At 49.8% G+C, this 15660-nt stretch overlaps 1 protein-coding gene across 1 annotated transcript; it reads right to left on the reverse strand.

Moving 5' to 3' along the window:
• Positions 1 to 2275: 2275 nt before the first annotated feature.
• Positions 2276 to 4958, reverse strand: LOC144263734 (homeobox protein not2-like). Its single transcript, XM_077814707.1, has 3 exons — positions 4646 to 4958; positions 4344 to 4528; positions 2276 to 2479 (listed from the first exon to the last, which is right to left on the reverse strand). The coding sequence occupies exons 1-3, from the start codon at positions 4956 to 4958 to the stop codon at positions 2276 to 2278; spliced, it is 702 nt and encodes a 233-aa protein (XP_077670833.1).
• Positions 4959 to 15660: the final 10702 nt, after the last annotated feature.

The raw sequence follows: 15660 nt of genomic DNA on the forward strand, positions 1-15660 counted from the left end.
ACTGTGGGCTTAATTCTGCTCTCACTCAAGCCAGTGTTAAATCAGGAGTGACTCCATGGTGTTGGACCTCTGTCTTTGTGACTGTCCGAAGTAAAACACTGGGAGAAGATCAAAATATTCCTCATGCATGTTTTTCTTCTGGAATTACTGACATCTGGGCCCAATCCTGCCCCTATTTAAACCAGCAAGGCCCAGCTCCTCAAAGGTATTTAGGTACCTAACTTAGTGTTGATTTCAGTGAAGTTAGGACCCTAAATACCTGTGTGGATCTGGGCCACGTGTTTTGTAACTTGAGGACTGGGCCCTTTCTCCTGAAGTCTGTGCAAACCTGGATTGGATCCCTGGCAGTCAGGCTGGTAAATTCACCTTCTGACAGCTTCAGTACATCCATGCAATCATGCCCCATTTTCTTGATGTTTCTAATTTGTTAAACTCTAAGCTACTTATCTTCCCCCCAGTGCCAGAATATCTTATTGCCTCATAATTTTTAATATATTTATCCCAAGAGGTAGGGTAGCACTATTATTCCCATTGTACAGGTGGGAAACTGAGTCACAGAGGAACGAAAGCTAACCTGTTCAAGTGACTGGTGATTTGGGGGACCCAATTTGAGACACTTTGAAGGGGCTTGATTTTCAGAGGGCAGGTGCTTGATGCTTACTGAAAAGCAAGGTGTGTAAAGGCAGTAGAATCAACCCCATGTATTTTAAACATTTTTCACTACATGCCCTTTAAAATCAAATAATAAAAATATCACCATTTAATACAGTACTAAACCCCCTAGCTCTTCTAGTGGAGGGCATTAACCTGTCATGTGGCTACACACCACATTTATCTTACTTTCAGCCCTGCTTCTGAAAACACTCAGTGGGGAAACTGTGCTTACTCCCACGCATAAGGCACCTGGAAGCTAGGACTACTCCCAGCTGTTTGTGCACGAGCGGGGTCCTAGCCTGCAGCCCTTGCCCATTTTAAAGGGCAATGTGCATTTGCCAAGCGATGTAATAAGACACAATATTATCTCTTCTCTTTCAGCATTAACAAAAATTCCTTGTGGAATAACGAACGCAGAGGTAGCAGCGCTGTTTGCTTTTTATCCTTCTTAGTGTGCTCGAGTGGGAGTCAGGATGCCTGGGTTCTATTCCCAGCCACTGCCATTGCCCTGTGTGTGACCGTGGGCAAGTCCCGTTGCCTCTCTGCTCCCCTTTGTCTGGACTACTGTAAATTCCCTCATTCCCTGGACAGGCTCTCATTTGGCTGGATAGCCTCGGCACTCACATAGCCTGAGGCCAACATGGCTACAACACTGGAAACAAAGAGAGGTTAGAACAAACCAAGGCCAGGTCTACACTGTAAACTTACACTAGTGAACTGTGTCACTCAGGGGTGTGAAAAATCCACACCTCTGAACGCTACCAGTCTAACCCCAGGGTAGACATAGCTACCGCCTCTCGCGGAGATGGATTAGCTACGCCAATGGGAGAAACTCTCCCACTGACATGGTAGCATCTTCCCTGAAGCAGTACAGTGGCGCAGCTGGACTAGTGCAGTGTAAATCTCTCAGACCCACCAGTTTTGATTCTTATCCTCTGATTTAGAGGGTGTGTGAAAGGAGCGAACCCAACATCTCCATATTTGTCCATTATCTTATTCTTTTGCCAGAATGAAGCTGTTATTCCTACTATGCCCCGCTCATCGAGAATCCATTCTGTTCGGGGGTAGGGGGAAGTGCCTTTATTTTATCTCCCCGCTTCACCAAAAAGTTTTGTTGTTTATACAAAGAGCAGCTAGGCAACGAGAAGTCATGCCAGTAAGACGAAAAAAAATCCTGCAAGTGCGTTACCATGAACAAAGAGAGGCAGCGTTCCAGGCTAAATCAGAGATTTATTATGAAGGGGGTGGGGGAGGAGGGGTTGTTAAATAAATAAGAAGGGGGCGATGACTTTGGGATACATTTTTATCCTCACACCGATTCAGAGAAGCCTACTGAGTGCTACTGTTTTACATTACAGAGCCAATGACTATGTAATTCACATGTAGGTGCCCAGAGCCCAGTGACAGGCCTGGTGTAAGAACCTGAGCCGGCTAGAGTAGCAGATTAATTGTGTTTTATTTTTTAAACAATTGCATAAATTAATCTATTTTTGCACTGCAAAAAATAATCCCTACACTGTATATATTATATATGCACGTTGCCAGCTATAATACAGTATGTACAGGGGTGAGGACCCGAAGCACAGAACAGGAGAGTCTGTCCAGAGAGATGTGCAGTAGATTACTCCAAGTGAGGGGAGGACAAACCTTCCTGATCATTGGTAGATTCCTTGGTAAAGTCCCTGTCCCCTTCCTCTCCCTCGTAGGTCTGCGAATCCTGGCTCCTTTGAGGAGTGGCCAGACCCATCTTCACCAGTTTGGCTTGTTGCTGTTCCAGGCTCTGCTTCCTCCACTTAATCCGTCTGTTCTGGAACCACACTTTTACCTTTGGAACAGAAAACGCTTCACTTTTAAAACCCAGACTCTACCAGGGACCTTCGCTAAGCAGATCTAGGATACATCTACACTGCCGCGGCTGCGCCATGATGTGGGCAGTGTAGACATACTTTATTGCCAGGGCGATAACCCCCCTCCCCCCCCGAATGAGGGGTGGTCGCTTTATTATTTCTTTATTATTTATAAAGCGCTGTCTACACTGGCCCTTCTCAGCACTAAAACTTGTCACTCGGGGGTGTTTTTTCACAACCCTGAACGACTCAAGTTTTAGCACTGAAAGGGGCAGTGTAGACACAGCCCTAGTAACGTTGGAAGGGCTCAGATGCTGTGGTGACGGACACCCATGCAAAACCTGAGGTAGATGGAGCTTCAGAGACACCTCCCTGGTTGAAAAGTTTGTGTGGGGGTGTGGGAGATGACAGCCAGCCCCTTCTGCCTCTCCTCATGGATCCCTGTCTAACAGGCCCATCCGAGGGCCCCATCCTGTGCCGATTAGCTGTCAAACTCCCATTGGTTTTGGTCAGATCAGGATCAGTCGAAATACATGTTTGACTAGTTGCTGGAGAGAGCCAGTTATCCCTGAATGGGGGTAAAGGGGTGTTGACTGACTCAGGAGAGCTGGGTTTGATTCCTCCTTCCTGTGAGATGCTGAGAACCTAGGCCCAGATCCTCAGAGTTCTTTAGGTGTCTAATTCCAATTGAGTTCAATGGGCATTAGGTACCTAAATACCTTTCAGGATCTGGGCCCTAGCCATCAGCTGGATCTCATCAGGGCAGCTTGCCACGGTAGCAGCATCCAGGGGTGTTGAGTGGGGAATGGTCCAATGGTTAGTCTGGGGTGAATTCCCTACAGGCTTGTCTGTTCCTCAGTTCCCCACCTGGAGAAGAAGGGGAATAGTACTTTGTCTTGTCTATTTAGATTGTAAGTTTTTGGGGGAAGATATTGCTTCTGACCAGGGGTCCTATAGCACCTAGGATAATGGGACCCAGTTCCTAAGTGGAGCCGTTGCTGCGATATAAGCAATAATACTGGGCCCTGTTTTGGAAAGCTCAGACTTCAGAGACTTGTTACTATCCCAGACCGCAGCAAGAGAAATAGGTACAAAAAATCCAGCTTTTAAGAGCCTCTGGAACCAGAGTCTTCCCCACTTACTCCCAGTGAGTAGCACCTTGAGCCACAGCCATTGAGCTACTCAGAGAGCCTGATCCAAAGCCCTGGAGCCAGCAGGAGAAGTCCCATCTACTTCTGTGGGCTCTGGGTCAGGCCTAGAGTAAGGAGGACAGAATCAAGCTCACAGAGGTTTCCACATTGTTCCTAGATGGGAGCTGCTGCTGGAATTCTCCCCTCCACACACACCCCCATTTGTTCTCAAGGACTTTATTCAGTCTGCCTTGGGGTCCAGAAGGTTTCTACTCCCCTTCCCTTGGGAGGTTCTTATGTATACAGTCCCTTTCCCCCCCCCCCCCATAGAAAAGCTAGAGAAAGCCCATGGGAGAGTGAGTCCTGCACTGGGGGGTGGGGGGTGGAGAATTGGGAAATGCTCCATCTTGCAGCCCTTATTTGGAGCATTTGGAGCATCCTTATTTGGAGGAAAACTTGTATTGAAGTCAACGGGAATGTGTGCCCAACTCCAGGGAGGATGCAGAGAAACCTGTGAAGCCTATGTAGGGCTCAAGCCCTGGGTGGCTTCATCTGACTCTTTCTGTCCCCCTTGGAGCTGGACACACTGGGGATCCAGGCCATGGGGCAGGCCACTTTGCAGATGGAGGAGGCGCTATCTTCCTGGGTTCCCCTGGCACTGCCATCCCTACCATCTAGGTACAGGGCTGGGGGAGAGACAGGCTTGTCTTACCTGCTCCTCGGTGAGGTGGAGAGCGGAGGCCAACAGACACCGCTCGGTGCCCACCATGTACTGCTGCCGGGCGAACTCCTTCTCCAGCCGGGCCAGCTGGTCGCTGCTGAAGATGGTCCTGACCCGCTTGGATTTGCCCGACTTGGCTCTGAAGCCTGGGAAGCAGCATTTGGAGAGCAGATACCCTGTGCGTAAAGACGAAACAGCTCAGAGGAGAGGCGCGGGCTGCGTGGCCACGAGTGGGGGGCCCTGGCCGGGGCGGGGGGAGCGGTGGGGAGAGTCGGGGGACATCAGGCTCTTACCTGGGGCTCTCAGAGGGGCCCGCCAGCCCGGGTAGCAGACGGGATAGAGCGGCCGAGGCTGCAGGAGGGGATGCGCCTGGGCGCACAGCTGGAGCGCACCGCCCGGCCAGGCGCTGTCTGGCCAGACGGGGTCCCAGCGCCCGGGGCCAGGAGGCGGCGGCGGCGGCGAGGGGTCTGCCCGGCCCAGGAGAGCGTTGATGGTGAAGGATTTCCCCGCCGGAGCCTTGGGGGAGTGTCCGGGGAGCTGGGGGCCGGGGTGAGTCAGCAGGGCCGGAGCGGGCAGCCCAAAGGGCAGCAGGGTCGTAGTCAGCATGGCCAGGCTGTGCCAGAGATCGGCGAGGGGGTCCCTGCACCGGGAGGAGGCGGAGGCGGCAGGTGAGGGGCTGAGCGCGCTCCTGGCCTGATCATACAGACAGGCCAGCCCCGCTCCCTCCCTTATATCCGGAGCAGGGACCCTGAAGTGCTAATGGCTCCTGCTGAGCTTTTGTTCGCCCCTAAGTAGCAGATGAAAAAGGTGTCCGGACCAACAAGGGATCCAATTAATGGATGGGCCGGGGAGCTGGAAAGGGGGGTGGGGTGAGATCCACTTGACAGGAGCTTCAGAAATCTCCCAAGATCCCAGGGTCGCTGGTGCCGTGCCCCTTGGGTTTACACACACACAAACCTCCAGAGTCACTTCCATCCCATTGTTTCCAATTTGTCAACTCCGGTGGAGCTGCCAGCCCATGGATATGGCAACAAACGGGAGCTGGGGGGAGAGGTTCTATGTACATAAATCCAGGAGGCAAAGCGCCCCAAGGTCTCCTCTCTCCCAACCCCCTTTTCCTTGCCAATTTCTGCCCTGGTTCCTTGGTTGGAAATATGCCACCCCCAGAGCCAGAGTTAGGGCAGTGGAAGGGGCCCACAGGCCTGAAGAGTAAGGAAGCAAAGCTTGGCTCACATGGGAACACTCTAGCTTCCGGGGACTTCCTCCTGGTTAGGGGAATGCAGGCTGCACGGTTATTGGTGGCACCGATTTATATCTTCATTTGAGGTAGTGATTCCTTTGCTTTTCCTTGTGCCTCACTCCCCTCTCTCGCTTGATGCCCTCTGCATTTGGGGGCTCTTTGTTCTTATGAATTAACCCTTTAGGGTCAGATCCTGTCCCCCGCTCCCCCCACTCATGCCGAGAAGCACCTTGCTTGATTTCAGTGGGACAACTCGCAGAGTGCGGCGATACTCAATGTGCATAGGGGTGGCAGAATCCGGCATTTCATGCGCCCAGACCCGTGCTGCTGCTGTCTATGGAGCTACTGATCCCAGGTTCTGATATGGCCCCTGTTACCATAGCATTTGAGCATTACCGTGAGGTAGGGAAATGCTTTTATCCCCATTTTACAGATGGGGAACTGAGGCACAGAACGAATACAGCCCAGATCTGCAGAAGTATTTAGGCATCTAACTCAAGTTGAAACCAATGGGAATTAAGCATCTAGGTACCCTTGGGGATCTGCGTCTAAGTGACTTACCAAGGTCACACAAGGAGTTTGTGGCAGAGAATTGAACCCAGGTGTCCCAGGCCAGCACCCAAACCCCTGCATCTTTTCCCAGCACTGGCTGCTGCTGCTACCTGGTCATCGTGGCGGGCTCCACTGATGGGATTCAGATGGTCATTAGGTTTTGAAATTCTGAAAATTGTACACCTTTCCCTAATGAGCTGGGAAAAGTCACACCTCCGTCCGGGGCCCTGCGGGGGCGGGGGCTGGCCCCAGTCAACAGACTCCAGCATGGCTTTCTTTTTATTGGGGAGGAAATGGGAGTTGAGGGAGAGAGCAAGCCAGGGCCCAAAACATCTGCAAAGCGTTTCCCCCTGCAAGGCCAGGCAAGAGACAGTGTAATGTCCCACCCCCCACCCCCCTCCGTCTCCCCTTAGCTTTGGTTTCACTAGGTTCCAGGGACCGAGCCTGCTGAGGGGAGAGCCCCGCCATAAAAGCAAGGGAAATGAAGGGCCCACTCCCAGAGCTGAGAAAGTCATTATGGGGCTCATTTGAAGCAGCGCCTTCTCTTGATTGCTTTGCTCCTGACACATAGGTGGAAGTGTCCTCTTCTGCAGCTGCAGTGCAACACACAAACACACACACACACACCCCCCGAGGTGGCAGGAATCACAGGTTGGGACACCTGCAGACACACGCACACACAAGGCAGGAATCACAGGTTTGGGGAGGAGAGGGCTGGGAGGTTTGCTGTTGTCTTCCCAGTTTTAATCTGCTCATTAATGGGCTTTGGTGTTCCCAGGGGGTCGCCCTCTGCTCCTGCTCACGCTGCCCCCTCTTGGGCTCCCATGATGGCCAGGGGTGTACGCTCACCCCAGGCCCTTTGACCCCACTGCAAATGCTCCAGGTTTCCCCACCCCCGAGGAGCACATTTTAGGGCCGGATGCTGCATTCCTTGCCCACTGATGCTAAGGGAAAATAGACAATGCTGGATGGGGCCCAAAGTGACCAGGCTTTCAATCAGAGATAGGGATGCCAGTGTTGGTTGGACGTATACCTGGAGGTTTCATCCCATGACATCGTCTCTCATTAAAGATTAATCTTTGATTCCTGGAGACTTCAGGACAAACCTCCCCACCCTGTTCTCTTTCTGCACCAGATGTGCGGGAAGTAAGGCCCAGATCCTCAAAAAAGCCTAACGGCACCAATGGGAGTTAGGCACCAAAACACCTTTGAGGATCTGGGCCTGACTGCGTACAACTCAGCTTCAGCAACCTGACTGTTCCTCAGCGTCTTGGTGGGGTGGAGGCGGATTTGAAAATACAGAGCCAGTGGGACACGTCCACCCCGGGTATAAACTCCATCGCCATCAGTGACGTCCCCCCAAGGAGGGATTTGCTCCAGCTGCAATTTGAAGAAGCCATAAAAGTTCAAGGTGGCCGCCCCACAAGGGAAGAGCCAGCTTGGGCTCGGTTGTCTTGCTTTTTATCTTTGCGGGGAGCGTCCAGCATCTGCTGCGGGCCGATGCAAATAAAGGCCTGTGTGAGAGGCGAGATGAAAGGGCAGCCTTGCAAAGCAGATATGTCATTATTAGTTCTTAATTACCAGCCTTGAAAGGCCCGAGATAAAAAGGAGTACGGCTCCTTTAAAAGGGGGAGATGGGCATGCTCACCCCATTTCATTCGTGTGTACTTTCCCTTTTCAAAACAAGGCAGCTCAGCAAACTTTGCCCCCTCCTCGTCCCAAATCCAGGGGGGTTACACACCTTCAAACGCTTGTTCGGAGCATCAGCCCCCTGTGACTGCCGAGCTTCCAAATTACTTTTCCTCCCTGACATCCCCTTGCAGAAGAGATGGGCAAACACAGCCGTGTTTGGCGGGTCAACAGATCTTCCGAGCCCCTCCCCTTGTCAGCCCCACACCTTGCTGGGCAAGTGAATGGAGGGGAAGCTACCCTGGCCTCAGCTTTGTTTACAAGAGATGTGTCTCTCTCTGCTCTCCTCCTCCTCCGGGAACAGCTGGGCTCCCACCTGCCCCTTCCCTTTGGCACTAAAACTGCCCCTCTCCCCATCCAGGCTGCAGACAGAAAGCTGGCACATGGACCAGCGTTTTCTGCTCGTAGCATTTCAGCTCAGCTGTTCAGGCTTCAAGCTAGTGGGTCAGGACTTTCCTGGCATCGGGAATGGGGCTTGGCTCTGCGGTTTTGGTTTGCGTCCTCATACATAGGCAGCTTTAATGGGAGCAGGAACAGGCCCCAAAATGATTTCCCTGCACTATGCTCCATCTCTCAGCCCTATGTCATGTATCCATCTGGTTCGCTACAGCGCATACTGCAGACCCAGCTTGCAGGCTCAGCAGTGCTGCCCAGCAAAACATTCAGGTGGATTTTCCTTCTCCGCAGGTCCGTTTTGCACACAGAGTGGAAACCCCTTTGCACCTCTCGCACTTCTGGAATTGGTCCAGTTTGCCATGTGAACCTGTAACACTTGGGGAGCTGGTGCTGTTTGGAATGCAGAGGCGCTGTTCTCAGACCTCCCTCTCCTCCCATGCTGGTCCTGTTTCATTTATAGCACCCAGGCAGGTGGCGTGGCCTTTCCTTTTTGCAATAAAACACACAGACATCTGTCCACTCCCCTGCCCTGGAGAACGGGACAGCTTCAGCTCATGCTAACCCATTCACTGGGTTTATTGCCGGTTACAGTAAACCAAACAAAAACATAACATCCAGGGGAAGAAGCACTATGCTAAACCACATCGTCAGAGTGGATTCCGGGCGGTATCGGCAGCCCTGGATGGGGCAATTTTAATAGCAGTTCTGCCATTTTTCTTAAGTGGAAGAAGGGTGGGACCCAGAAGTCGACTCATCTGTCCTAGACAATTTGTAACCAACCCTCTCACTCACCGCCCGGGGGTTTGAACCTGCCCTGCCCTTGTCTTTGCAAAGCCGCAGCCCCCTTGGTTTTCCTGTACGGAGACCAGACTAACCCAGAACCTTCTATCTGCCCCCTGACCATTTTATATGCAGAGATGGGACCTGACAGTGTTTTAAGTGGGGGGAGGGTGTGTGTGTGGGGGTCATGCTGTAGTGCACAGGAGTCTCACAGTCTGTCTGGCTTTCGAGGGACGCAGCTAACAGCCCTAAACTGTCTGTTGAAAACTCCCTAAAACATTCAGGTCAAACGACTTTCTTTCCCTTTGCTTCCCTAATTCAGCGGCTCTCGGTTCCTTGCTGAGATCCTGAGGTGGCAGCATTAACCCCTGCATGTGCGCTTCCTCAAGGGTTTGTAATCCCCTTTTAATTACATCACCGAATAGGTCTCCTCCATCCAGGCCAGATAGCTGCAAACAATGGCATGTGTTTTCCCAAGGGCATAGGAGGTTGTATGGCTGTGTGGGAATCTTTCTCTTTTGCTTGATCTTTGTTGGTTTCAGCTCTGGGACAGAGATGTTAGGAGGCCCTGTTTTACTTACCCAGTACTATTTATATTACAGGGCTAGGTGCTGTACGTACGCACGGTGAGAAACTGTCTCTGCTCCTCCCTCCCCCCAGAGTACAACCTCAATAGACAAGCCAATCCAAGAAGAAACAGAAGAACAGAGATCACCCAAAAGGTCAGTGGTAGCGTCAGGCCTAGCTCCCAGGTCTCCTGAGTCCCACTCCAAGGCCCCGTCCACGGAACTGTGCAGGTCCCAACGGATTTGCTCAATACCGACTTTCACAATCTGTAAGTGATGCTGAGTTCCTTGTGCCACCCATTGACCCAGCTGACAGTCAGCCCACCTTCTGCACGCCAGCTGCAGCCTTCTCGGGTCTGCCTCCTGCATCCCTTTTAGAATAGCCCAGTGCCGATGGCTCTTGTGGGCCACTGTAACCCAGCCCCCTCCAGAGCTTGTCATCACTGCAGAAAGCTGCGCAGGGGAGCTTAGTGCACGAGGCTGGGCATCATGGAACCTTGGTTCTCTTCCGGACATTGCTGCTGACTCCCTGTGTGATTCTGGGCAAATCGCAAAGGCATTTAGGTTCCTAATGCCCATTCATTTCAATAGGAGTTAGGTGCCTAAATGCCCAGGAGTATCTGGGCCGAACTCTGTTGAGGATCGGGTCTTCAGGAGCCTATGTTTCAGTGCAAGTCAATGGGGCTTCTTCGGTGAGTCTGAAAAGTGGAGCTCTGTGCCTCAGTTTCCCCATCTATCAGTTGAGGATAATGACAGTTCCTTTTCTTTGTGAAGCACTTCAGATTGTTACAGGGTGGCAAGAGCTGTGTCAGTGCACAGAGCATGGCCCTCATTTCCCTACAGGTACCTGTTTTCAGGGACGCACCTAATTTATTAAACATGAACTGTAACCTCACCCTGAACCCAAGCACTGCTAAAGTCCAGAAAGCCTCCCCACCACTACCAATCCATTGGACCTGCAATGCTCGCCCACTGAGTGATCCCTTTGCTTTGGTTACCAACTCCTGTTGCCCCCCTCAGCATAACACTGCTTCTGCATAACACTGCACTCACCATGCTTGACTTCCTTAGCCACAGTTCAGCATGGCCTAATCTCCCATCCCTGGCACTGCAAGGGTTAAATAACAGCAGGGAGGTAGCCCTGCCCCAAGGTACCAGAGGAAAATGGACCTGATTTCTTTGTTCCCTTTAACAGGCCTGCAATAGCTGGGTTATCTGCCCAGCAAAGATGATCATGATGGCTTATCAAAGGCGTGGGCCTGGGCCACCTGCATAAGGGAGCTGATACAGGCCTCAATAGCCCATTCATGTCAGTCAGCTGGGGTGGGCTTTCTTTGATAACTGCACCTTGAATAGAAGCTGTCTGGGAGCTTAGCCCCTCCCCAGCTGTTTGTGTATTAACTGTCTGGTTTGAGTGCCCAGGCCTGGAAGACTTGTGACATCTTGTGTGGAAGCCAGAACCTGCAGACCTGTATTTCTGGCTCCCCTGTGTCTCCTGAGTGAGAATAAGGTCCAGATAGTGGGTTGCCAACTCTCCTGATTTGGTCCTGAGTCTCCTGGTAGTTAATTATTGTTTTCCTTAAAGCCCCGGCTCCTGGAATCAAGTGGGTATGTGATGATTTCCGCCTTCATACTTAAAGCAAAGGTAACTTGCTAGCCCTCGTGGCTGAGGAGAAAGCTTCAAAATGAGACCCCAGTGCACCCAAAAGGCTCAAAAAGCAGAATGCAAATAACAAGAACCCCAAAGCTATTATTGTTACATAATCTCATGATTTTAAAGCCACGCTCAGGATTTTTGGTGAGCCTGACTCAGGATTTTTGAATGTTTGGGGTTGGCCAGACTGCAAGGCCTTGTTCGGTCTAAAGAACTGAGCCCCCACAATGCAGCCAGCCTGGTTTCCATCACATCGTACCGTACTGCTAATGGCTCACTGGCAGTGCTGCAGCAAGAATACGGATTCTTCTAGGGCAGGCACATCCAATGCATGTGGTGTGGCCCCTGGCATCTGATCGTTTGAAAGGTGCCAGGCAGAATATCCTGGCACATGAAGCTCTTAGAGGGAGGTAGTGCATCCTATACAGCACTGGATGGAGATTCTGGAGGCCTGAGTTCAATTCCTAGCCTGCTGTGTGGTTTAAATTAATTTAAACAATTACATGTAAGAGATGCGTTGTAATCTAATTGTTATTAAATAGATTTAAATTAGACACAACAATCGGAGGGATCTTCTTGCAGGATCAGGGCTTAAATGAGCAAAAATGGACAATGGTAACAAATGACAAATAGGTACTATATGCATAATTGGCAAATGGCTTGTTATTTCCATTGAGAATTGCCCTATTTTTTGCCAGGTATCTCCCAGGCTACTCTGTCTATCTGCTTTCACCTTCTCCCCTCCCACCACGCTTCATCTGTTTGCTGTAGATTCTCTGGGGTGGGGGCCAATCTCTCCCGCGTCCCTTCTGGGGAGTGTGTGTGTTAATACATTCATCATAAATCAGTCTGTTTCTGAATGGATAGTGGCATGGACTTGTGAAGAAGACCCAGCATTGTGACTCAGGAAATCCTGGTTTCTGCTTCTAGCTCTGCCCCAGATGGCCTGTGTGCCTTGGTGGAAGTCCCTCCCACCTCTCTGTACCTCAGTTTCCTTATCTTTCCATGTATGATAATTCTTCCCTGCCTGGGGGGAGGCACTGGGAGACTTAATTAATTAGCGTTTGCAAAGAGCTTTGCCATCATGAGCTTGGAAGGTGCAAGGTATCATTATTTAACAACAAGCATTGCCTTTCTGCATTTCATTAAGTCATAAAGAGCAGTTTGGAGGCCCATTGAGTTCTGCAGATTACACTTCTGAGTACTAGCCTTCCTAATTGTGAACCAGAGCACCTCAATAATAAACAGGACAGCCCTTTTCTCTGCCAGGCACTCACTTCAGACAGCAAACACTTAGCTTAGCCAGTCCCCAAACAGTAGTCTTCATTAGTTAACAATTAGAGTGCAAACTGACTGACTATCCCTAATGGGTCTAATGCTTGCTCCCAAGGTGTAACCTCTTTAATCCACAGGGCCTTGGAGCAGAGAAGCTTGGAGCTAATTAATAACAATGATGGTCATTAGCAAGCCAATTGCATTTGGAGCTTGCCTAAGAAAGGGATGGGCTGAAGGTGAAGTGCTCCATGGCATTTTGTGGATTGACTGTCTGGTTTGGCTATGCAGGCAAGAAAGTGAAGTCTAGAGGTTAGATGGAGGCCTGGTCTCCTTGCTTTGGGATTTTTATGAGACTTTTTGGTTCAGTCTGCCCTGGAACCAGAAACCACAAACCCTCATGCCCATTTGCTGACCTACTACATCTTCCAATGTCTACCTACTGCATAAACAACGAGGAGTCCTTGTGGCTCCTTAGAGACTAACAAATGTATTTGGGCTCCTCGTTGATTTTGCTGATACAAGCTATCGGCTACCCCTCTGAAACATGTTATCTACTGTGTGGTATCTAGCTGTCTATTGTACCTACTGCATAGATCTACTCATTGTATCTATCTACTGCACCTGTCTATTCACTGTATCAATCTGTCTAGCCACTGTCATCCATTCCATCCACCCATTAACTGTCCATCTATCTAAATTCTATGGCTTTCCTACTAAATAATATCCTCTAGCTCCATTGAGGATTACAGTTATCTTTTGGTACCTGATTATTAGAGACCCAGACCAAATTTACTGACTATATCAACAAGATGAGGGTCTAAATAAATCTATCACAACAAAGGCCAGTTCCTGGTCCCACTGAATTCAGGGGCAAAATTGCCATTGACTCTCATGATATAAAACCAGATCACCAAAAAAGGAGTCAAAATGTTTCTTTTTCTTTCCTTAGTTCGTGTAAAAAATGGGTTAGGCAGAAATCAACCCCCACCACCAAAAAGAGAGAGAAGTTCCCCAAAAGCAAATACCCTAATAATAATATTAATTAATTAATTAATACCTAGCTCTTGTCTAGCACTATTTAGCCACAGATCTCAAAAGGCTTTACAAAGGAGGTCAATATCATTCTCTAATATGTGGCGTGTTTGCCTGTTATGATCATGCACAGGGTTCAACGTTATTCCCTCAAAGGCTCCCCTTTCCAGCATTTCTCCAATTAACGTGACTTTGTTTTGAAGGGGGGGGGGGAAGGAATCAGTTTTAAAGTAAAACTTCAGTCTTCTTAGCACTTAACAGAGCATTATTTAGGGCACATATAAGTAACATATATTCCTGGTGTAACTCTAAAGATGTCAGTGGAGTTATGCCAGAGAACAATTTGATATTGACAGTTATTATGGGCCAGTCTGGGATCCCCTTTCCTCTAAGCACAGTTTGTGGTCTCTTTAAAGTCAATAATAAATCAACACGTTTTCTGAATTCGCCGCCAGCATGGTGGAAGGCTGGTTCTTGTGGTTAGAACTTCAGCAGGACAGCTCCTGTGAGTCAGGGATTCATGGTCTGGCCTATGAGACTTTTCTCTGGCAAGGTGCAATACAGAACTATATCAGCTGTGAGATGAGCAAGAACAGAGTGAAGCCAACAGGAGGAAGCAGACAGTATGCTAACAGGGTGCCATCAATGCTTAATTTGTGCCAGGGCTGAGCCCCGGCATGTCTAGGCTTGGCACTTCATAGCCCTGGCACCTCTGGGCTTGCCGCATCAGTTATGAAAGTAAAAATATTCCTTGAGCCCTGGCACCTCTTTCATTACAACTTAAGCACTGGGACCACATAGCCCAGGTTGTCCATGCAGCCATCAGCATCACTTACTTTGTGCCCTTGTTGCTTAATATGCAAACTGTGCAGGGAAGGAACTTAGGACAGGGGTTCAATTCCTTGCTCTGCCACTACCTGCCTATGCAACCTTGGGCAAATCACTTAGCCTCTCAGGCCCTAGTCTAGGCCCCAAGTGTCACTGAAATCAATAGAAATACCAAAGTATCTTTGAGGATCCCTGCCTTCGTTCCCCACCTGTACAATGGAGCTGATAGCACTGGCTTATCCAGTGGGGGGGTTGTGTGGATAAATACATTAAAGATCATGTGAAATGGTTTGAGACCAAGTGTTGTATAAGTAGGGTGACAAAATAGTAAGTGTGAAAAATTGGGACACTTTTTTTCCCACAAAGGTGGGGGGTAATAGTTGCATATATAATACAAAGCCCCTAATATGCGGACCGTCCCAATATTATCTGGTCACTCTAAATATCAGGGCTGTTTTTAATGGTCTTCAACTAACGGATAACCAAACAGCATGAACAGCTGCAGAATGATGAGTGGATGCCTCAGTTCATTTCCCAACACACACTGTTCTGTTCTCTCTCTATCCCGTTATCTGTGCTTGCCCCGACCTTTCCCCTTCCATAGAGCTACCAGAATCAGAAAAGTTCAACACCACCGAGATGACATGAAAGGTCACAAATGGACCAACCCAATGATGTTAACAGGTGCTATGTAACCCAGCACTGGTCTGTTCTCTCAGACTGCTGGCCGGAAATGAAGTCTTTGTAATAATCTGGGATGGGCCCAAGAGACTGCAATGAGCTAGCAAAGATGGTTTGGGTTTTGCAACAACTCTCTGGCCAGGTTCGAGGATTAACCCTGTTATGTGTATTATAGTAGTGCCTAGAAGCCCAAACTGGGGTCAAGGCACAGAGTAAGAGACACAGAGTAAGAGAGAGTCCCTACCCCAGAGAGCTCACCATCCAAACTGACAAAACCGACAAAGGATAAGAACATAAGAACGAGCATACTGGGTCAGACCAAACGTCCATCTAACGTCCTGTTTTCCGACAGTGGCCAATGCCAGGTGCCCCAGACGGAATGAACAGAACAGGGAATCACCAAGTGATCCATCCCCCGTCGCCCATTCCCAGCTTCTGGCAAACAGATGGTAGGGACACCATCCCTGCCCATCCTGGCTAATAGCCATTGATGGACCTATCCTCCATGAATTTATCTAGTTCTTTTTTGAATGCTGTTATAGTTTTGGCCTTCACAAAATCATCTGGCAAGGAGTTCCACAGGTTGAGTGTGCGTTGTGTGAAAAAATACTTCCT

The sequence above is a fragment of the Eretmochelys imbricata genome, chromosome 4 (assembly GCF_965152235.1).
Source record: "Eretmochelys imbricata isolate rEreImb1 chromosome 4, rEreImb1.hap1, whole genome shotgun sequence".
Classification (NCBI taxonomy): Eukaryota; Metazoa; Chordata; order Testudines; family Cheloniidae; genus Eretmochelys; species Eretmochelys imbricata.

Excerpts from the sequence above, each read along its gene's own strand:
- LOC144263734 (XM_077814707.1), bottom strand. The coding sequence starts at position 4,958 with ATGCTGACTACGACCCTGCTGCCCTTTGGGCTGCCCGCTCCGGCCCTG. Across the intron at positions 4,529-4,645 it reads GGCCCCTCTGAGAGCCCCAG|GGTATCTGCTCTCCAAATGC; the intron begins GTAAGAGCCTGA and ends CTTTACGCACAG. Across the intron at positions 2,480-4,343 it reads TCCACCTCACCGAGGAGCAG|GTAAAAGTGTGGTTCCAGAA; the intron begins GTAAGACAAGCC and ends TCTGTTCCAAAG.